The sequence below is a fragment of the Chlorocebus sabaeus genome, chromosome 4 (assembly GCF_047675955.1).
Source record: "Chlorocebus sabaeus isolate Y175 chromosome 4, mChlSab1.0.hap1, whole genome shotgun sequence".
Lineage (NCBI taxonomy): Eukaryota > Metazoa > Chordata > Mammalia > Primates > Cercopithecidae > Chlorocebus > Chlorocebus sabaeus.
The window spans coordinates 24,600,895-24,624,141 of record NC_132907.1 but is presented as its reverse complement, the minus strand read 5'-3'; the positions used below and the strand labels follow the sequence as shown (position 1 = coordinate 24,624,141).

The following is a 23,247-nucleotide window of genomic DNA, read 5'->3' as shown; positions in this document are numbered from 1 at the left end:
AATGTGATCATTAGAAGAGGAGAAGATGTGGCAGCTACACTCCTGCTAGCAGAGCCTGGTGTTCACAGGCCATGTCAGAGAAAGAGGTGAACCAATGCAAAAGTTCTTCTGTGGTCTTCACTGTTAAAGACTGTACTGCTTAAGGACTGAGAAATCCTAACCCCAGGCCTCCAAGCTGTGAGTTAGCTAAAATTAAGACAGACGTTCCTTCTTCATTTCTTCACCTTAGATCTCGAATTGTAAGTTTACTCCAAGATGTCTAAAGTCATCCCATGAGGAGATGTTAAGCATCATAACGATTGAAGCCCTAACTGGTAGAAATATTACACAGCAGTAAGTCCTTGGTGTCTTCAGGATTAACATCCCTGATTTTGATTACTTGAGAGAAACCCTAAGAGTTTATAACTTGTAATTTTTAATTTTGCTAAGGCATAAGTATATTCTGTATATTCTCTAAGGCTAGAAAGCAAGAGTGAGGCACTTAGCTAACGAGAGATCCCAGCCAATCTCTACTGTATCAATGCAGCTTTGTAGAGTTCTACCTAGTCTCATATATACACAAGCACATGAAGTCATAAAAACATTTCTGTCTGAAAAAAAAAAAAAGCTGATAAAAAGAGAGTCAATTTCAATTTTCTTGGTAATGGAAGGGAGGAGAAATAACTAAGATAAATGGTAAATCATAGCTAAAGAATTAGTTTTGATTAAAGCAAGAAATGGGATGTCCAGTTAAACAGTGGCTCAGACTTACGATGGACAAGAGTCCTTTATATGATCTATAAGGAAATAGGACACAGTGATCTTACGAAACTTTCAGTTATACCCCAGGCCACGCAAAATTGAACGTGTGAAGAATTAATCACAGAAGATCTTAAAAACAGAACTTCAACTTTTCAGTAATACTTGGAGAATGTCTAACTTATTCAACATTAGATATCCAGCACCCAGGACAGGGCCTGGGCACATAATAAGTGCTAAGTAAATACTTGTTGAAATGCTGAGTCACTGAAATCAATGATATGCTACAGAGGTACTTACGAATTTGGAATATACTTCTCCCAATACTATGGCCCTGTATCTCACAGGATGAAATTCTTAAAAAAACAGCTTATATTTAGAAATTGAAACTATGTTCTGCATTTTGCTATAAATAAAAATATGAGAACTGGCCAGATGCCAGCCCAAATACACCCTTCACCACAGACAAAAAATAACTACCAAAGCAGTCCTACAGTCCCAAAGAGCCACTAAAGGAAGGCAGGGCTAGCTCTCATCAAGGGGTTCATTTTTCATTATCCTAATGAAGTAAGAGAGGGCACTTACAACTAAGATGACTTGCAACTAAGTTAGTACCTAGAATTTCAACTTAGGACACCATTACAGCCAATGTGAGGTTTAAAATAAATGTTTTTTTAAGGTGCGGAATCTAGCGTACTTGAGGTTTACATTTAAATAGAAAACACCCAAAAAGTGGTAGCATCTACCCAATTCAGAAATTTGAAAAAAAAGAAGCCTCATTATTATTTAGCAAAATCAAAGAAAAATGAATAAATTTTCACTAAAATACAGTAAGCTTTAAAAAATGCATCTAGAAAAAAACTACTCCCCAAAAAAACAACAAAAAATGAAAATGCATCTAGACAGAAATAACTAAAAATTCTCTTGAGCACAACAAGCAAGATCAAATGGGAAACCCTATTGCAATACTTACTGGAAACATTTAAAATTTCGATCTGAGTCTATTTTTGGAACATAGGAACTGGATCAAATCACAAATCAGATTTTAAAAACTGGAATCACAATAAACATTTAGTTGCAAGGTACAATTCTGACAGATATTTGTTTGACCGGTTCTTTATTTAATGTGCATTAGGTTGTTTCAGTCTTTTGCTACCATAAATGATGCTGTACTGAACATACTTTTTGTACACACGAGTGAGTTTTGTCAGTAATTCACAATGGAATTGTCAGCAGCTCTGAGAAAGAATGAAGTAAATGTGGTAATGTAGAAAAGGTTTTATAACAGTGTTAATTGAAAATAGGTACATAACAGTTCATATCGGGTATAATTCCACCTGTAAAAAAAAAAAAGAGGAGAGAAGAAATATACATACAGATTGAGTATCTCTAATTTGAAAAGTTCCAAAATTCACAATTTTTTGAGCACCAACATGATGTTCAAAGGAAATGCTCATTGAAGCATTGTGGATTTTCGAATTAGAGGTACTCAAACAGTAAGTATAATGCAAATATTCAAAAATCTAAAAAAATCCAAAATCTTAAACACTTCTGGTTTCAAGCATTTTAGGTAAGAGATACTCAACTTCTCTCTCTCACTGTGTGTGTGTGTGTGTGTGTGTGTATAAACTTTCACTGATCAGATTGGCAAAAAAACGCAAATGTGAAAATACCTAACTATTGGCCAAGCTGTAAAAATATACGTCTCTCACACATTGCTAGTGGGAATGTAAAAACTTCAACAGAAAGCAATTTGACAATAGCGATTAAAACTATAAATACATATACTCATGAAAATTAGGTGAAAAATTACATATGTATAAGGTTATCAATTTTAACATTGTATACAATACAAAAGAGAATAATCTAGAGGTCCATAAAAAGGGAACTGGTTTAAATAATAAACTCACAGTATGGAAAAAAATGCAGTTATAAAAAATCAGAAACTCTATACTCATATGAAAAGATCTTTAAAATATAAACTTAGAAGGTGTCAAAATTATACATAACATATACCAACTTTTATGTAAAAAAGGGTGTGAAATCACAGAGTACACAGCCAAATCAAAAGGAAAACTTACTTGTAAAGGTAATACTCTGCATGATCTATCTCTTCCCGAGACGAAATGTTGTCTACAAGCTAAAAGACAGAAAAAGAAACCTTTGGTTGAATATAAATTATGTCATATATTTGGCCTAGGGCCTAGATCACACATTGACCTTACAAAACACAGGACACCCGTTTTATTAGAATGATGGTGATGCTTAGTGGAAAAATGTTCACGTGGTATGGCTCCATCCTTGAAACCCATTTATGCTAATGCAAACGAAGAATATACAATGGCTTCTCTTTTTCTACGTGTGGAACAACCTTGATCAGAAAATGGATTGAAAGCCAAACATGAAGCTTGCTCAGAACAAGGAGTGTTCCACTGATTATAACTAGTTACCTATTTTTTCCTTTATCTTTAAATCCTGATACTATTTTCTTTATGTTCCAAACAGGGGAACATATGGCTGAAAGAATGAAGACTCTGATGGCTGAAAGAATGAAGACTCTGATGGCTAAAAAACTATTGCCTAGAACATAAACATCTAAATTTAGAGAATTCAGGCTTGCAACCATTTTTTCCTACTTTGATTTAAGCTCTGCTATGCAACAGTAAACCTATGATTCCTTTATCAACAAACTCTCGTTTCAAACCATAAAATCTCTGAGTATGCTCATTAACTATGGTCCAAATAAACAAATAAAAAGGATTATTTCAAAGACAGATTCTATTCTAAAATAGAGACTCAGAGGCAAAAAAGAAAAAAAAAAGCGTAGAAGACAATGCATGTTGTGAATATAATGAAAACCTCATAGAAGAGAGAGGAGAGTAAAAAGAGGGAGACTTTCTAAAAATCCCTAGCACTTCTGGACTTGACTTAGAAATCTATTAAGGGCATATAAAATGTGGTTCAAACACAGAACCTGAGCTTGAGAAACAGCTCTGATTGTTTGCTGTATGGCATAAACAGATGGCACAGCCCCTCTGGGACTTGGTTGCACCATCTGCATAAATAGGATAAAGGCACCGACCCCGAAGAGTATAAGGCACCAATGAGAAAATGTACATAAAAGCTGTAAACCTTGAAGTACTACCTAAATAAATAGCAGGTATTATGGCATCCAGAAGTTTTACCCATCATGTAAGGGATGAACCAATGGCCTTTCCATTCTCCTCCAATATGCCAATTATGAGTCTATTAAATGTAACTTATGACCAGTAAAACTGTTTCTCAACTAAACGGCAGAAAGAAAGGACCAGGATTCAAAAGAAAGGTAATTTATTTCCTTTCTCTCTTCCATATTTAACAATATTTTAAATTTTATGGTGTCATTAATTTCTGTAAAAAGTTTTCACAGCTAAAATCTCATCTTAGCATCCCATTATTCCCTGAGAGGAAGACGCAACAGTACCCATGCTGAAAATCAGAAAATTGAGAGGGGTCTCATTGCCCAGTGTCATAAAGTGAATTTGTGATAAAGACAAGCCCAGATATATTTGAAGCAGGCAACAGAAGAGAACCTAGCTATCTGGGTTTGAATCTCAGTTTTTCCACGCTTACAAGCTGTGTGAACTTGGAAAAGTTATTAAATGATGTCTTACATAGACTGCTTATTGCACAGGGAGCAGTGAGAATTTAAAAAATAATGTATGTTAAGGAACTATTCAAAACTGGCATAGAAGGTGCTCAGTAATGGTTACTATTCCTGATTCCTAACCTAACATTATTCTTCCAACCATTACTCTACTGCAGTTTCACTTTAACATTAATATCCATTCTTTTACAGACTTTCTTGGCTATCAAAAACACTTCCAATACTAACGGGTAAATATCATTACTTTGAAGGACATATCAACTTAAAAAAACTGATGGTATCATACAGCAGAATATCATATCCGGGAAAAAATAAAATAAATCAGATACACAAAAGTGAGTACTGATATCAGAATCTGGTAAATGTACTACCTTTTATTTCAGCCAAAGAAATTTGCTACTACACTATAAAAATATCTATTAGTAACTATAAAAACATACCATACTCTTGAAAAATATTTCCTATGCAAAGTATTTTTTATGTACACAGCCTCATCTACATGAAGGGCCTTTCTGGCTTTCTTCCTTCTTCTTGGAAAATATATATGTTAAAATTTTCTTACCCGTGATATTGTTAAAGAACTAACAGGCAACTTTCTCTCAAATGTTTTATCCATTAAAGATGCAAGATCAGCTGTGAAGACAAAAAAAGAAAAAAAAACCTTGTTAAAGATACCTATTTTTTTACAATTCTTGCCAGATGGCTGCCAACATGAAGTATTAAAAGAGACGTTCTTTCTTGCTTTTTAGAAATTATTTTTATACAAATTAAAGAGGAAAAAAGAATATTTATTCTTTAAAATATTTAAAAAATGATTTAATTGGGTTGAGAATTATTTAAAAAAAAAACTTCTTAGCATGTATTTAGCTTTTAAAAAACGGATCAATTTGAAAACCTAGGAAATGCTATCCTGGACATCGGCCTTCAGAAAGAATTTACGAAGAAGTCCTCAAAAGCAATTGCAACAAAAAAAAATTGACAAGTGGGACCCGAATTAAACTAAAGAGCTTCCGCACAGCAAAGCAAACCATCAACAGGGTAAACTGACAATCTACAGAATGGGAGAAAATATTCACAAACTACGCATCCAACAAAGGTCTAACACCCAAAATCTGTAGGGAACTTAAAATAATTCAACAAGCGAAAACCAAATACCCCATTAAAAAAATGGGCAAAAGACAAGAACAGATACTTCTCAAAAGACATACAAGCAGCCAAGCAACATATGAAAAAATGCTCAACATCACTAATCATCAGAAAAATGCAAATAAAAACCACAATGAGATACCATCTCATACCAGTCAGAATGGATGTTATTAAAAAGTCAAAAAATAACAGATGCTGGTAAGGCTGCAGAGATAAGGGAATGCTTATACACTGTTGGTAGGAAGGTAAATTAATTCAGCCACTGTGGAAAGCAGTTTGAAAATCTCTCAAAGAACTTAAAGCAGAACTACCATTTGATCCAGCAATCCCATTGCTGGGTATATACCAAAAAGAAAAGAAAATATTCTACCAAAAAGACATATGCACTCAGTGTTCACTGCAGCACTACTCACCATAGCAAAGACATGGAATCAACCTAAGGATGGTGAATTGGATATAGAAAATATGGTACATATACACCATGAAATACTACACAGCCATTAAAAAAAAAAAAAAAAAAGAAAGAAACCACGTCCTTTGCAGCAATGTGGATGCAGCTGGAGGCCATTATCCTAAGTAAATTAACGCAGGAACAGAAAATCAAATACCACATGTTCTCACTTACAAGTGGGTGGTAAGCACTAGGTATACAGGACATAAAGGGAACAGTAGACACTGGGGACTCCTAGAGGCAGGAGAGAGGGAAAGGGGCACGGGCTGACAAACTACCTATGCTTAGTACTTGGATGATGGGATCACTTATACCCCAAACCTCAGTGCCATGCAATATACTCATGCAATAAACCTGCACATGTACTCCCTGAATCTAAAATAAAAGTGGAAATAAAGAAGTCCAATATAATTAGCTCATGAAAGAAAAAAATAAAAGAAAAAAAAAAGACCTGGGACAGGGAGAGGATCAATAAAATATTTCTGGAAGGAGACACAAGCAAGTGTATTTCCTGATAGGTTCCAAAAAAAAAAAAAAAAGAAAGAAAGAAATGAGATGATGGGAGATCCAGGGAAGAAGACTCTTCATCGCTTACACATTTATTCCTTTTGTATTTTGAAATATATTAGCTATATATCAGGTTATAGATGTATATTAGCTATTCAAAACATTTAAAAAATTGAAATGTATCTAGTGACTTTTATACCTACCCTGAACAAATGACAGCAGCACTCTGGTTATCCTTAATGATTTTTGGCCTGAATGATTCCTATTTTGGTTCCTTTTAGCAGAACATCCATAGGAATACTTGCTATTTCTGAGATCACACTTTTATCTCAGAGTCTGAAAATGTCTGAAATCCTAAGCAGCATACTCTCCAAAATGTTTAGTTCACATCTTGTCGTTGCTTTTCAAATTTACAATTCCTCCTTCCCCTTCTCCTCACTCTCAGCCTATGATTTTGTGTCTCATTTAACTGAGAAAACAGAAGCAATCCAAAGAGAACTTTATCCTTTGAGCATCATGTCTACCAGGTTACTAGCATCTGTGCCCATATTCTCTGTCCTCTATTCTGTTACAAAGGTTGAACGGTGTTATACAAAAAAGCCCTCCCTTGCCCTCATATTTCCTACAGTTTTGTCTCCTTTTCTCTGCTCCTCTTAACAGTAAGACTGCTCAAAAGAGTCATCTCAGATACAGCTGTTACTACTTCCTGAGCTCCCAGTCTTCAACACATTCCACTGACACCAATAACCACTATGATACTGTTAAAATCCAGTGGTTAATTTTCAGTCCTCATCTTACTTGACTTCTCACTATCATTTGATACAGCTGACCATTCTAACCTTCACAAAATATTCTCTTTTTTCTCTCCTTATTGTGTTCCTTTGCAGGATCTCCTCTTCTTCTTGACTTCTAAATGTTGGAGTGCCTCTAGGACTCAGCAGTAGACTGCAGACTTCCCTTCACCATCTATGCTCGGTCCCTAGGTGATCTCATTCTCTGCCACAGCTTTAACCATCACCTACAGATGGTTGGCTCCACATGGACATACCTACCCCCACTTCTCCCTTTAACTCCAGACTTGCATATCCAATTACATAGGTGATATTTCCATTTGGGTGTCTGATAGGTATATAAACATCACATGTTCTCTTATTTCCTCAAACTTCCACTCTCCATCTGCTTTTCCCATCTCAGTAAATGACCACTATATTGGCTGGTTTACTCAGTCTAAAAATGTAGGCATCATCCTTGACCCCATTCTTTTCACACTCTATAACCAATTTGTCAGTAAATCCTATAGGCTCTAGATTTGAAATATAAGTATATATTTCTCATCACCACCACTGCTAAGCCGCCAATATCTCTCATCTCTCGACCTTGTTTTAACTATTGTCCCCACCCTTATTATCTAATCTCCACCCAGCAGTCTGAGTGAGCCTTTTAAAAGATAAATCAGCCAATCAGGATAAAAACCAACAAATGCTAATTTGTGTTGTTTTTTTGTCTCTCACACTAAAAATAAAATCCATGTAATTACTAATATACACATTCTCAGTCCCTAGAAGAGTTCCATAAAAGGCACCTAGTAAATACCTAAAGAAACGAATCAAAGGAAGAAAAGGAAGAAAGAAAAAAGTAATTGGGTTTCCAAGGTTTGTTTACTCCCTGGTGGAAGAAATTGGTTTATCGGGTAATAAGGACACAAGCAGAAATGATCAAGTAATAAGTATTTGTTGAAAACCTATTCTCCATTTAACCATTTTTTCCTCCCTTTTTTCCCCGAGGGATTGATCTCAATAACTCAATACCTACTGGGGGAAAACAACTTTAGAACTTCATATGATATAAAAGCAATTAGCTTTTCTTATGACTGTCTTAAAGGGATTGAAGCCAAGTGATTAAAGCAAAATAAAAACAAAAAAGTCCTTAAACCCCCTTCACACTAAGGCAACTTAATAGCACTAAATCTACTTGCTTACAGTAGACGTTTATGTTAAACGTCTCTCTCATAATAGCAAATCTTTATGATCATTTCATAATGAAGGCTCTTGTGTTTAGATGACAGGCAATATGAGAAATTACCTCCCTCTACCCAAAATTTACAATTTAACTTAAAATAGCAAGATCAGGATCTATGGCCTAATTAAAATGAAAAACCCATCATTTCTTTGTGGGTTTCACATTGTGCACAATGTATAACCAAACTCTGGAATGAGGTGGCTTCACTGATAACCCCTGTAGTGTGGTAACTCAAGATTGCATGTGAATCCTTCCCACCAAGGAATCTTTAGTCAAGTGAAATTGGCTGGAGCCTCAGAAAAGGTAACAGCTGCAGAGCCAGCATCTAATGAATAACATTTGCATATTCCAAGTCAGAGAAAGGTTTGCTGCTAAATATATTATGTGGCCAATCACCTCACAGTATAGCGCTGCCATGATGAATGAGGCAGAAAACTGCACAGAGCAGGGACGGCCAGGAAAGCTGGGGCAGCTGCGGTGTGCAGAGGGCCAGCGCCACAGGCTTCTGGACTGTGGGCTTCCATAGTCAAAATCCCACCTCATGTTTCAGTGAGGGGCCAGCAGATGCCCAGGTTTTGTCCAAAAAGAGGTGCCAAAGAAGATACTTTTTTGCTTGCTACTCAGCTCCTCAGGAATACATACTATGGCTGATGGCTGTGGACAACAGACTATATGGGAAAATGGATCTGAAATTTGAATTCTTCATTTAACAAAATTTAGAGCTAGACAGACAATGTGGAAGCATGTCCAGAAAATAAAATGTATACTAAAAATGCCCTTCCCCTTTGAAGAAACCAATATTATTAACGATCTCAGAATATATAAGATTTTATTGAGAACCCTGCACTATTCCCAGTAAGAGTGCAATGGCCCACAATGGCCTGGGTGAGGATTCAGAGTGCCTGAGGGGCTTTAAAACTTCAGATTCCTAGGATTTTTTTCACCCAGAGGGAGACTCTAATTCTCTGGGTTTGAGGTAGCGCCAGAGACTTAAACAATAGCCCCAGAAGACTGTAGTTAATGAAACATCATCAGTTATGTTTGGAAACAACCATGGGAGGGAACACAGAAGAAGTCCTAGATGTTGTTCCTAAGCTCAAAGAAGATACTGAATAGGAATTCCATTGCTGGAGTAAGATGAATTAAATATCTTTAAAAAAATTCTTCGTACTATAAAAATAAAACAAAATATCCATTTTCCCCCAAACATATGACTGAGCTTTCAAGAAGGTAGATGTAACTGTCAGAGGCCAAAGGCAAGATGAGAACATAAACTTGGAGTATTCAAGGGAGCAGTCCCTTTGACGGGAACAGTCCTTTTGACAGCATATGATGATCTACAGTGATGGAGAGCTTTAGTTTCAATGACTTACGGGGAAGGGAGGATAAAACCAATACTTGTAAGATGAGAAACTCGTTCATAGATCCTCAGGTAAAGACAGGACCACCTAGGGGAACTACACCTGAAGTGAAAAGGTAAAACTTATCACTACAATAATGCACCCTAAAAAGTAAACAACCAGGATTCTTGTCCCCTGAGGATTATAAATTACAAAGTCAGCCCTCATGCCTCTTTGGGGGGATTTAACCCACTCTTCTCAAAATTCTCAAGCTGAGAATTTTGTTTAAAGAGTTGACTCTACTATATAAAATTCTAAAAAACGTAAACTATTCTACAGTGACAAAAAAGCATATCCACGGTCGCCTGGGAATTTGGGGTGTAGGGCTGGAAGCGGAAGGAGAAAAGGATTAAAGAATAGGAGAAAACTTTGGCAGGTGACAGATATGCTCAATATCTTGATCCTGGTGATGACTTTACGGACATATACACCTGTACATTGGTCAAAACTGATCAAATTGTACATTTAAATATGCACAGTTTATTTTATGTGAAGAATACCTCATCAAAGCTGTAAAAAGTAAACAATGAATAAGTTAAAAAGCAGGTTAGACACAGGTGAAGTGAGAGTGAACTGAAAGGCAGATAAAAAAATTACACAGAATGCTACAAAGATAAAAATGAGAACTGTATAAGAGCAAAGATATAGAAAAATGAATAAGAATGTATGAAGAGACAATGATGAGAATTTTTTAGAACTGATAAAAAATATAGGTTTCTAGATTCAGGATATGTACATAGTCTCAAGTCAAAAAAGTAAAATTATTATTTTGAAAATGATGAATGAGAGGATCTCAAAAGTGGCCAGAAAGAAAAGAGAAACTACAAAGAAAGAAACACCTATACTAACAGGTGTTTTCTCAATAGGAATGATAAACTCCAGAAAATAGAAAAAAATGTTCAAAATGTTGCAAGTATAGACTATCAACCTAAAATTGCATATGTAGCAAAACTATCTTTAAAAAATAAGGGTAAAATACAGGTATGCTGGCATGTGCTTGTAGTACCAGCTACTCAGGAGGCTGAGGTGGGAGGATCACTTAAGCCCAGGAGTTGGAGGCCAGCCTGGGCAACACAGCAAGACCTCGTCTCAAATAAAAAATAAATAAATAAATAAATAAATAAATAAATAAATAAAGGATAAGGGCAAAATGAAGACATTTTTGGACAAACAAAAACAGATAATGTATTAGCAACTAATACTCACTAAAGGTACGTTTTAGAACTCACTAAAGGAACTTTTTAGAAGTTACTTAGAAACTTCTTTTAGGAAGAAGGAAAAACATCCTTTAAGAAAAACTTGAGATGCTAGAAAGAACAGTAAGTAAATAAAATTGGTTAAATTGGGTGGGGAGGGGGCGGGAACTGACTGTTTAAAACAATGTTATGTGTGTTTTAAAGGATAAAACTTTATTATTAGACAAAAGCATATGGTTAGACATGTATGTGGACCTAAGGTGTTCTAAAGGATAGTAGAGTGTGATGAGCATTACAATTTAAGCTAAATATGCATTTTAGAAGTTAAAGGGCACCAATCCCGAAAAAAGTAGAGGATATAATCTCCAGACCAGTGGAGGGGAAAAAAATGTACAAAACAAAAATAATCCAAAAGTAAAAATCAATCCAAAAATAAAAAAGGAAAAAAAAGAAAGATGAAACCAATCACAAAATGTGACAGAAATAAATCCAATTATAGTGGTAATCATGAAATGACAATGTAAATAGATGAAACTTTCTAGTTAAAAGATAATGATTGTCAGATTGGTTAAAAATATAAAAGCTAGCTACATAAATCATATAAACACAGAAGAGTTGAAAATGTATTAAAAACACACTAGGAAGCCAAAATAAAGCTGGTACGGTTGCATTAATATCAGACACAACAGATTACAGGCAAAAAGCAGTTTTATAGATTATGTGGGTCACCGCATAATGACCAAAAATTCATTTTGCCAAGATAATTTTAACCTGGTGCACACCAAAGTAACACAGCTTCACAGTACATAAAATTCTGTCACAAAATCTGTAGAGATGTGTTGAAAAACAAGCCTCTTAAAAAAGAGTGTGGTCTCTGAGGCAAAGCTGTGATAATGAAGGTCACTGAAGAAAAAGATGAATCCTTTATTGAATCCTTGCTTTGGGTGAAAAATGGTTTCAGTTTTTCTTTTCTACATAACTGCACATTACTGTTACCCTTTCAGGCAACACTAAACTCTTTCTGGGCTTATGGTCATCTGCATACCTTACCTAATTTACGTAATAAAGAAACAGATACAGATTATTATTGTCCTTCCTAGAAGAGGTGATCTTGAAAAATACAGGCTGAAACTGTTTTTGTTTCCCACATTTTAAAAGAAAAATGAGGACACATGACATATATCATGCACTGAATACACAGAAGGAAGTATGGAAAACTAGCCTAGCAACCAATCTGGACATAGAGTTTTAGACTTCCTTCTATTTGTCTGTCACCAGAAGCTTTAATAAATAAATCCAATAAAGAAAAAACATGAAAGCAAGCTTTGTGTACATATATACTATTGAGATTAAAGAAGGGTGATATGCACAAGTCAGACCCATCTCTAGAACTTGGCAAATATGAAAACTGGAAAATGAATAGATGCCACAGAGATGCAAATATGGAACTGACAAAAGTTAAGAAAGCAGACTTCAGAAAATCTCCATCAGGCCTCAAGAGCAGGATCTGAAATATTCATGCAAAAAGCCAAAGGCGCCTACAGCCAAAATGACACAGCAAAACTAAATCTCAGCTAAAATGGAAGAAGTGTCTGTAAGAGACAGACCTGAATGCAAACGTGTCAATGAAATACTCTTTGGATTCAAAAAGGAGGTTCTCCAAAAACAAACCAACAGAAAACAAACCAACAAACCAACAGAAACCAACACAAGCAAAACAGTAACCCAAACCAAAACGTGTCCCAAGATTTGTGATCTGAAAAATCAGAAATAAAATATTTAATTCAGTAGGGCTCATGAATTCAATTCAGCTCAAGTCACCTGGGTGCTCACTCCTTGGCAGAGAGACTCAAGAAAACTTCCTCTCATGGAACTCAGGGAGCTTCCCAATAATGTGAACATTAATGGAATATTTAATATTACAGAAGTACTAGTTTTTTAGAATAGTATGATTAGCTGCGTTTTAAAAAATCCTTATCTTTTAGAGGTACCTATCAAAATACATACAAAATAACCCGATAATTAAGTTTGTTAAAAAGTAATCTGGTGAACAGGTGGGGAGGGATGAAACAACATTGGTAGGGAATTGATAACTGCTGGAGCTGGGTGACGGTACACAGGGTTTTATTCTACTCTACTTCTGTATGTTTCTATTAAAAAGATTCAGAAAGAGTTAAGGGGGGCACATAGCAACCAACTGTATTATACACGAGCCTTTATTTGGATCCTGATTCAACGAAATCATAAAAAAAAAAAAAATTATGAGAGTATCAGGGATATCTGAGCCAGGCACGGTGGCTCACGCCTGTAATCCCAGCACTTGGGGAGGCCGAGGTGGGCGGATCACGAGGTCAGGAGTTCCAGATCAGCACGAAAAAGGCGAAACCTCATCTCCACTAAAAATACAAAAAGTCGGGCGTGGTGGCAGGCACCTGTAATCCCAGTTACTCGGGAGGCTGAGGCAGGAGAATCGCTTGAACCCGGGAGGTGGAGGTTGCAGTGAGCTGAGATCGTGCCATTGCACTCCAACCTGGGTGACAAGAGCAATACTCCGTGTCAAAAAAAAAAAAAAAAAAAAAAAAAAAAAAAAAGGACAGGGCCTGGTGGCTTACGCCTGTAATCCCAGCACTTTGGGAGGCTGAAACGGGTAGATTACAAGGTCAGGAGATCGAGACCATCCTGCCCAACATGGTGAAACTCCGTTTCTACTAAAATTACAAAAAAAAATTAGCCGGGTGTAGTGGCGGGCGCCTGCTGTCCCAGCTACTTGGGAGGCTGAGGCAGGAGAATGGCGTGAACCCGGGAGGCGGAGCTTGCAGTGAGCCGAGATGCGGCCACTGCACTCCAGCCTGGGCGACAGAGGGAGACTTTGTCTTAAAAAAAAAAAAAAGAGTATCAGGGATATCTGAACACTAACTGGATATTTCGTGATATTTACAACCCTATTAATATTTTAGGTGTGACAATGGTATTGAAAAGTATCCTTATCTTTTGGAGATCTATATCAAAATATTTACGGATGAAATGATTTACTGCCTGGGATCTCCTTCAAAATTATCCAAAGCATCGGGATGGGAAAACAGTAATAAAGATAAAATAAAGACTAAGAGCTGATAATTGTTGAAGCCAGGTGATGGGTAAAGGGGGCTCCTTATACCAAGGTGTCAAATGTTAAAACATTAAAAAAAAAAAATCTGCGGCGTTAGAGGTCAGGATACCAGTTACCTTCGGAGAGACTAAGTGGGGCCCACAATAAGGGCTTCTGGAGTGGTAGGAATGCTCGCTTCCTACACAGGTTTACTTGTTTTGTGATAATTTATCAATGTCTATATTATGACTTGCACACTTTTCAGTATGTATATTATACTCTAATAGAAGTATTTTAAAGAAGAAATTGACTACTTTAATGTAGACGGAAGACCCTATGGTAGAGTCTCAGGTACTACAGCAATCACTGAGAAACCTTTTTGGGCGGAAAGGAAAGTGAGGCTCTCGCCCGGTTTCCTCCTCTCTTCAGTGGAACGGGTAGCGGCCCTGGCTGGCTACTGAGAGCGCGGAACGGGGTGGCGTTCTGACGTTCGCGCCGGGGCCCTCGGGGCGCAGCGCGGGCGCAGGTCCTAGACGCGGCATTGTCCCTGGCGATGGGAAACTGCCCTCTCGCTGGGGCTCTCCCCGAGGAGCTCTCTGGCACAATCAGCCACGAGGACGAAGAGGGGGGCACCGGAACCGCACGCCCACTCTGAGGCCAGAACGTCTCTCTCGCCGTCCTCCCCGGCAGGGCACAGCTCAGGGGAGACGGCGCTCCGGCAGATGAAGCCCACACCCACAAGCCGCAGTGTCCCTTGCTGCCTCGCTCTCCAATGGGGATGGGAGCGACGAAAGCCTCATATCGGCCCTCCTCCCTCCCCCAATCAGCGAGCCCGCTCCGAGCACCTCACGGCCCTCTGGATGGCAGCGCCCAATCACAGCGCTCCACATGCTGGGCGCTGCCTTGCGCGCGCACATTACCCGACAGCCCCGCGCCCACTCGCCACGTTCCACCCTAGGGGCGGCGGATTCCCGCAGGGGCCACACTGCCACCTACTGTCCCATCTCCAGAGCTGGAGCAACGGGCGCTCTCCCTACCTTGCGGCCTACCTGCTCAGTGCCAATAGCTCAACCCAAACGCTCAAATAAAAATGAGGGAAAGCAAGTAGTGATGTTAAATAACACCGAAAACAATGTCCATTTGGAAAAAAGCGGCAACAATTACATTCCAGTACACAGTAGGAAAAAGTCTCAAAAGCTCTTTCTTCCAAGCAGTGTGAGTTCCAAAACCTTATTTCACCTCACGCGTTTTATATAGGGCTAAAAACAAGGGGCCTAGAGACTCCTCGGTCCACATATTTCTGAAGCACCTGCATGTCAGACGGTGAGGCAGGCATTACCATCATCTCTAATTTATAGGCACAGAAACCGAGTGTGACAGCTGAAAGCCGCAGAACTGGGACTGACACCCAGAAGTCGGCCTCCCCAGTGCAGACTTCAGCACATCACACACAAGGAAGGCACACAGTGCTGAAATATAGGGCAGGAAATATCGATTCTGACTGAAGAGATTCAGGATGTAGAAAGATATTCTAGGCAGAGGGGACAGCTGTCACGGTGGCAGGAAAGAATTCAGTAAATGGTGGCTAGTACTGCGTTTCCAAGAAAACTAGCCTTAACTGAGAAAAGGGGACAAATGTCTCCATGTTATATTTACTCACTGCAGACTTTTTTTTTTTTTTTTTTTGAGACAGGGTCAGCTCTGTCGCCCAGGCTGGAGTGCAGCAGCGTGATCTCTGGCTCACTGCAACCTCTGCCTCCCGTGTTCAAACAAGTCTCCTGCTTCAGCCTCCGTAGCAGCTGGGATTACAGGTGTGCGTCACCACGCTCGACTAATTTTTGTAATTTAGTAGAGACGGGGTTTCACCATGTTGGCCAGGCTGGCCTGCCTCAGCCTCCCAAAGTGCTGGGATTACAGGCGTGCGCCACTGCGTGCAGCCCTGTTACAGATTATTATACTCATTCTTTGGCAAACAGTTACTGCTTACTCAGACATCCGTGACAATGTTCCCTGGATTTGTGTGACTGACTATACCCAACACTAAGACACCAAACCTAGTGGCCTCATTTCCTAATCATCCCTGCATACCTAGGAAAGTGTTAATAAGCTTTCCTGGAATTCGTCATTCCCTCATCTGTGCTTCACTGCACTTTGCTTATAATTCATATATGGCACATCAGAACACGCCTTGCTGTAGAACTATGAGTCCATACTGATCTGATCACTAGAACAGTGGTTCCCTAAAGGTATAGTATTGGCCTTATAGAGCATTTTAGGATATGTGGAGGTTGTTCTTGATTGTCACAATGACTGGAAGGCATTACTGGCACTTAATGGACAGAAAACAGGGAATTCAGATGACCTGCAATGCTGAGACTGTCCCGTACATCAAAACACTGTCTCTAGTGGGAGCCAGAGCTCTCAGTATGGAAGACAGGAGATACAAATATGGACTGGAGCAAGGCAAGAAGAATCCCATGGGGATGAACTTGGGATTGGTGTGAACTCAATATTTGCAAAATATATATGGTATATGTACATGCATATGTGTACATGTATGTGTTTATGTGTATGTGCATTCATTTTTTTTTTCCAGAACTGTCTACTGAATGGGCCAAGAAGCAAAAATTTCACTGTAGCAAAAGGACACCTAGCACCTAGATCTTGGTTTCTACTGCCATTCCTCACCAAAAGTAACCAGAGCTCCTTGGAGAAATGGTTGATTCCAGGGGTAGGCCAGGAAAGGTGCACAGTGAGCCTGAAACACCTTGTTATATGAGAGAAAGTAAGTTATCAAAAAAGAGGGGGTTGGGGGAAAATGGAAGCCAGCTTGAAAGGGCTTCTATCAGCCAAGTCTGCGATAATTAGACCATCAAAATAATTGAGGGTAATGAATCATTTAAAAAATTCACAAATTGATGATTTAAACATAATGCATGATAATAAACAGATAAATGAGAAAGAAATGAGAGAAAAGGAGCAGTTCTTCCTTATAGTAGAATACTGAGTGTTAGCTAGTAAATCTGGAGAAATTTTCAGAGTTGGAAAACCATTACTTTGCAACCATTATAGTAAAGATTGATTCAGGCTAAAGCCATGAATGGATGCTAAATCTAAGAGCAAACTTTTGATAAGCAGCAGATAATCTGCATTGTATTAAAGTGTCTCTTCAAGAATAGCCCATTAATCAGAAGGGAGAAAAACAGTAACTCTACAGTGAAGAAATCAGACACAGTTGACTAGGTGATCAAAGTTGACATCACCAGTGAAGGCATAAGGTATCAGGTATGTCGACATGTGATACCCTGGCAGGAGCACAACATTACTGAGAGTATTCTGGCTGGGGAAGCATAACAATGAGAAAATAACAGAAAAATCCAAAAAAGAGGAATATTCTATTACAAAGAGATTGAATTCTTTAAAAATATATAGGACAATGTCATAAGAAACAAAGAACGGATAAGGGACTATGATTCTAGACCGCATCCTGTACTGGATGAGGAAAAATGCTATGAGAGACATTATTGGGTCAATTTCCAAAATTGGGATATGAATAGTAAAGTATGATATTAATGTCAAAATTTCTTAAGTTGGTAACTGTGCTATGATTATACAATAGAATATCCTTGTCTCAGGTAATGTATATTGAAGTATTCAGGATAAAGAGCTATAATATATGAAACAAACTGCCAAATGATTAAAGAAAGTGTATATACACGGGGAAGGAGGAGAGAGAAAGCAAAAACAAATGAATCAAAATGGTAACAACAGGTGAACATGAGTAAAAGTAGTGCTGTGGTTTAAATATTTGTCTCCTCTGAAACTCATGTTGAAATGTAATCCCCAGTGTAATAGTATTGAGAGGCCAGTGGATCATGAGGGCTCGCCCCGATGAATGAATGAATCCATTCATGGACTAATGGGTTATCATGGAAGTGGACTGGTGGCTTTGTAAGAGGAAGAGAGACCTGAGCTACCATGCTCAGCCCCCTCTCCATGTGATGCCCTGAGCTACCTCAGGACTCTACAGAGTCCTCACCAGTAGGAAGGCTCTCATCAGATGCCACCCCTCAATGCTGGCCTTCTCAGCCTCTCTAACTGTAAGAAATAAATTCCTTTTCTTGATAAATGATCCAGTTTCAGGTATTCTGTTATAAACAACAGAAAACAAACTAGGACAGATATAGAGGAGTTCTTTGCAGTTTTTATAAGTTATTATTTGTATAAATTACTTCCCACTGGGCGCGGTGGCTCAAGTCTGTAATCCCAGCACTTTGGGAGGCTGAAGCGGGCGGATCACCTGATGCCAGGAGTTCAAGACCAGCCTGGCCAATAGGCAAAACCCTGTCTCTATTAAAAATGCAAAAATTAGCTGGGCATGGTGGCTTGCATCTGTAACCCCAGGTACTCAGTAGGTGGAGGCAGGAGAATCACTTGAACTCAGGAGGCGGAGGTTGCAGTGAGCCAAGATCACGCCACTGTACTCCAGCCTGGGCAACAGTGCAGACTCTGTCTCAACAACGACAATAACAACAAAATTATTTCCAAATTAAAAGATAAAAAAAATTCGCCATGCCATTTGTGACATAACAATTACACCAATTACACCACCAAAAACAACCCGTTTATAATTAATGGAACTAACTCCATTTTTCATATAAGCAAAGTATTTTTTTATGGAAAATAAGGTGAATTTTCCATAAATGCAACTCTATATTGAAGGAAGACAGACCTCTGAATCAGTCAGAACTTTACCGAGAGTTGTTCATTCTATAAATAAAATTATGTCATTATGATACTGCCACTCCTGGTATTTGAATTCACCAGTATACCACATCTGTACCCATCTACTCTTCTTCTATGTCTACAATTATTCCAGATTTATATGCAATATTTACTTGCTTCATTGTTTCTTGGTATAGTTTTGCCTAGACATTTGTTTACAAATTGAAATACATATTGTTTAAGTTACTCCCCTTTTGTTTCTCCTCTGTATCATGGCGAAGGAATCATACTGATTTTTTTTTTTTTTTTAGACCAAGTCTTGCTCTGTCGCCCAGGCTAGAGTGTAGTGGCACGATCTAGCTCACTGCAACCTCTGCCTCCCAGGTTCAAGCAATTCTCCTGCCTCAGCCTCTGGAGTGGCTGGGATTACAGGCGCCTGCCACTGTGCCCAGCTAATTTTTGTGTTTTTTAGTAGAGACAGGGTTTCACCATTTTGGCCAGGTTGGTCTTGACCTCCTGACCTTGTGATCCACCCGCCTCAGCCTCCCAAAGTGCTGGGGTTATAGGTGTGAGCCACTGCACTCGGTCATGGTCATATACTGATTTTTAAAACATTAAGTATAGATAGATTATATTAACTATGAATTCAGTTTCAAGACAGTAAAAGAAGAGACAAGAATGCTACCCCAGGCCTCTTATAGAGAGAATCAGAATGTAAGTTTCTTATGGAGAAGCTACGATTACTTATCTTCAGATCTTCTCCAGCTCTGCTTTCGCTGGCCTGTGCACATACACCCATTTCAGAGCCACAACCAACTCTGCTTGTGCAATCACATCATCAGTAAAGAAAAGGATGAGATCTTTGAAAACCCCAATAAGGTACCATTACAGACAGCAATGTCTCCTGCACTTATGGGAAAAATCCATAAACACAGGGGACTTTATTCTTAACTGACATAAGCCCAAAAAACAGCAAAAGAAATCTGGGGGAATATATTAGATCAGCATAGGAATTGATCCAAAAATTACATCAGTCTCATAAAACTATCACCAATCTATTTACTTTATTAATGTTCCGATGATATACCAAAGGGCAGGCAGTACCAAAAGTCTAAAGTATGTACATTTTTAAAAACTGCTCATTGAGTCAGTGATTTCTTTTAGGGCTTGGTATTTTACAAAAGACAGGCTGTTGTCTGTGTAATATGACATAGGGAACAGGAGAAAAGAAAGTATAATTACAAGCCCAAAGCCTGGGAAGATGTTAACCAACTATTTGCCTAAACAGCTTACATGAGATTGTAACTGCCTTCAAACCTGTCACCTGGTAATGAAATAGAGTCAAAAAGGGCTCTGAAGACCACAAGAGGAGCTAAGAAAATAAAGAGATTGACAATAAGACAGGACGAAATATAAAATACGAAACTCTGTAAAACAGACAGGCTGCATGGAAACCATATGGTAAAAATGGACAAAAAACAAAAGAAAGGAACTGTTTACATTTCCTTTGAGGCAGCTCCTCAAATTCCTCCTCATGGAGGTGAAAATGAAATATTAGAAATGAACAGGATAAAAATGATTTTGCCATGTATAAAAGTCTAACTGTTTAAGACTTAAAACATACTTATCTGAATTGAATAATCATAAAAGCATAATTTCATATATATATTATATGAATAAATGATGGAAGACATATGGAGTGACCGAAAATGACACATATAATAGTCCCATAGGTACATACCAAGACAGTAATGTTCTTTTTCTCTTGCTTCCCATTTGTGGCTGTCTACATAGGCTGCAGAAAGCAGGCATCTTTTACCTGAGAAAATAGACAATTATTTCGACACACATGGTTTTACAACAGGTTCATTTTATATGTTTTATTAAATATATCTTTGCTATCCTTTCAACTACTAGATTATATATTTTAAAAAATCGAATACAGTACAGCAACCAATATTACATAGTTGACAATTCAGTGAAGAACAAAATACATTCAATCCCTACCAAGTGGAAGATGCAGAAAAACTGATAATTTTCACAATAATTTTTTAAATAAACAGGGTCTTGCTATAGCCCAGGCTGAAATGCAGTAGCTATTCACAGGCACAATCCCACTACTGATCAGCCTAGGAATTTTGATATGCTCAGATTCCAACCTGGTTCACCCTTCCTGAAGCAACCTGGTAGTCCCCTGCTCCAGGAGTCAATCATCATTTCAATGCCAAACTTAGTGTGGACACTTGATCGGTATCGTGCACTACAGCCCAGAACTCCTGGGTGATCCTCCTGCCTCAGCCTCCCAAGTAGTTAGGATTACAGACACACACCACTGTGCTATGCTTATAATTTTATGGATAAAACTGCTGATAATTTTGTTCCTATAACTTTAAGACTAGGAGCCACTTGTTACTAGTAAATTATAACCCAGGCAAGCCCTAGAACACCTTCTTAGAACCAAAAACACCTGCTAACTGTTGCTTAACTCATTAATTAAATGCCTTATAATTATTATGCCTAAAAATATTTTCATCTTAGATCCACAGGTTTCACTCATTTCACATAAAGCAAAGAGTAGTATCTTACCCAATGAGCCAGCACCCTAGTGGTAAATTAAAGAAACTCACTAAGCCAAAGCTGAGGTAACATACAAGATAGCATACCACCATTCCTAGCTCCTGGCACAATGCCTAGCCTTTGGCAGTGTTTAACAAACATGAGCTCAAGGAGTGAATGAGAAAGAAGGAATGACAAGTTCATCAAAATTTAAAACTTTTGTGCTTCGAAGTACAATCTCAGGAAAGTGAAAGTACAACCCAAAGAATGGAAGAAAACATTTGCAAAACATTTATGCAGTGCACGACTTGTATCCAAAATATTTCAATAAATACAACTCAAAAATAAAAGACAACCCGAATGAATGATGGGTAAAGGATTTAAACAGGTATACCTTTAAAAACATATATACACTGAGGTGGGTGGATCACTTAAGCTCAGGAGTTCAAGACCAGCCTGGAAAACATGGTGAAACCCCCTTTCTACAAGAAATACAAAAATTAGCCAGGCATGGTGGCGTGCACCTGTAGTCCCAACTACTCAGGAGGCTGAGGTGGGAGAATCGATTGAGCCCAGGCGGCAGAGGTTGCAGTGAGTCAAGATCATGCCACTGTATTCTAGCATGGGCAACAGAGTGAGACTCTGTTTCCAAAAAAAAAAGGAAGAAAGAAAAGAAAGTAAAATATGTATGTATACACACACAAATAGTCAATAATCATAAGGACAGATGCTTAACATAATTTGCCATTAGAGAAATGCAAAACAAAATCACCTGGAGAAACGAATGATCCTCATTACAATGACCACCATCAGAAAACACATAATGACAGCTGCTGGGGAGGATGCAGAGACACCAGAAACTCATACCTTACTGGCGAGAATATAAAACAGTACAGCTGCTTTTCAAAGAATTTAGCAGCTCCTCAAAATGTGAACATGGAGTTACTCAATCACCCAGCAATTCCATTCCTAAGTTTACAACCAAGAAAAATGAAAACTTGTGTCCACAGAAAATTTGTACACAAATGTTCACAGTAGTATTATTCATAATGGACAAAAAGTGGAAACAACCCAAATATCCATCAATTGATGAACAGATAAACAAAATGTGGTCTGTCCTTACAATGGAATAGTATTTGGCAATAAAAAATGAAGTACTGATACATGCTACATGGATGAACCCTGAAAACATGTTAAGTAAAAAAGATGCCAGTCACAAAAGACCACATATTGTATGATTCCATTATATGAACGATCCAGAATAGGCAAGTCTGTAGAGACAGAAAGTAGATTCATGGTTGCTAAGGGCTAAAGGTGGGGATCAGGAAAGCTAGAGGTGAAATTGGGAGCAATTGCAAATAGGCATGGAATTTCTTTTTGGGATAATGAAAATGTCCTAAAATTGCTTGTGATGATGGCTCCAGAACTCTGTCTTTATACTAAAACCTTTGAATTGTATACTTCATTTGTTGTTTTTTTTGTTTGTTTTTGAGACAGAGTTTCGCTCACTGCCCAAGCTGGAGTGCAATGGTGTGATCTTGGCTCACTGCAACTTCCACCTCCCAGGTTCAGGTGATTCTCCTGCCTCAGCCTCCCAAGTAGCTGGGATTACAGGCACCCGCCACCATGCCCAGATAATTTTTTGTAGTAGAGACGGGGTTTCATCATGTTAGCCAGGCTGTTATCAAACTCCTGACCTTAGGTGATCCACCAGCCTTGGCCTCCCAAAGTGCTGGGATTAGAGGTGTGAGCCACCACGCCTGGCCTGAATTGTA

General features: G+C 38.3%; 1 protein-coding gene across 3 annotated transcripts in view; it reads right to left on the bottom strand.

Moving 5' to 3' along the window:
* Positions 1-23,247, bottom strand: part of MRPS27 (mitochondrial ribosomal protein S27) — a 99,653-nt gene that overhangs the window by 72,838 nt on the left and 3,568 nt on the right. For 2 of the 3 annotated variants that reach the window (XM_007974900.3, XM_007974901.3), the window contains exons 2-4: positions 20,658-20,735; positions 4,947-5,017; positions 2,820-2,878 (exon numbers count right to left, since the gene is read on the bottom strand). In XM_007974900.3, coding sequence (XP_007973091.3) covers positions 2,820-2,878; positions 4,947-5,017; positions 20,658-20,735 — 208 coding nt within the window. Of the gene's footprint in view, positions 1-2,819; positions 2,879-4,946; positions 5,018-14,566; positions 14,671-20,657; positions 20,736-23,247 lie in introns of those variants that run through there. The other variant, XM_007974903.3, reaches the window with a different exon arrangement.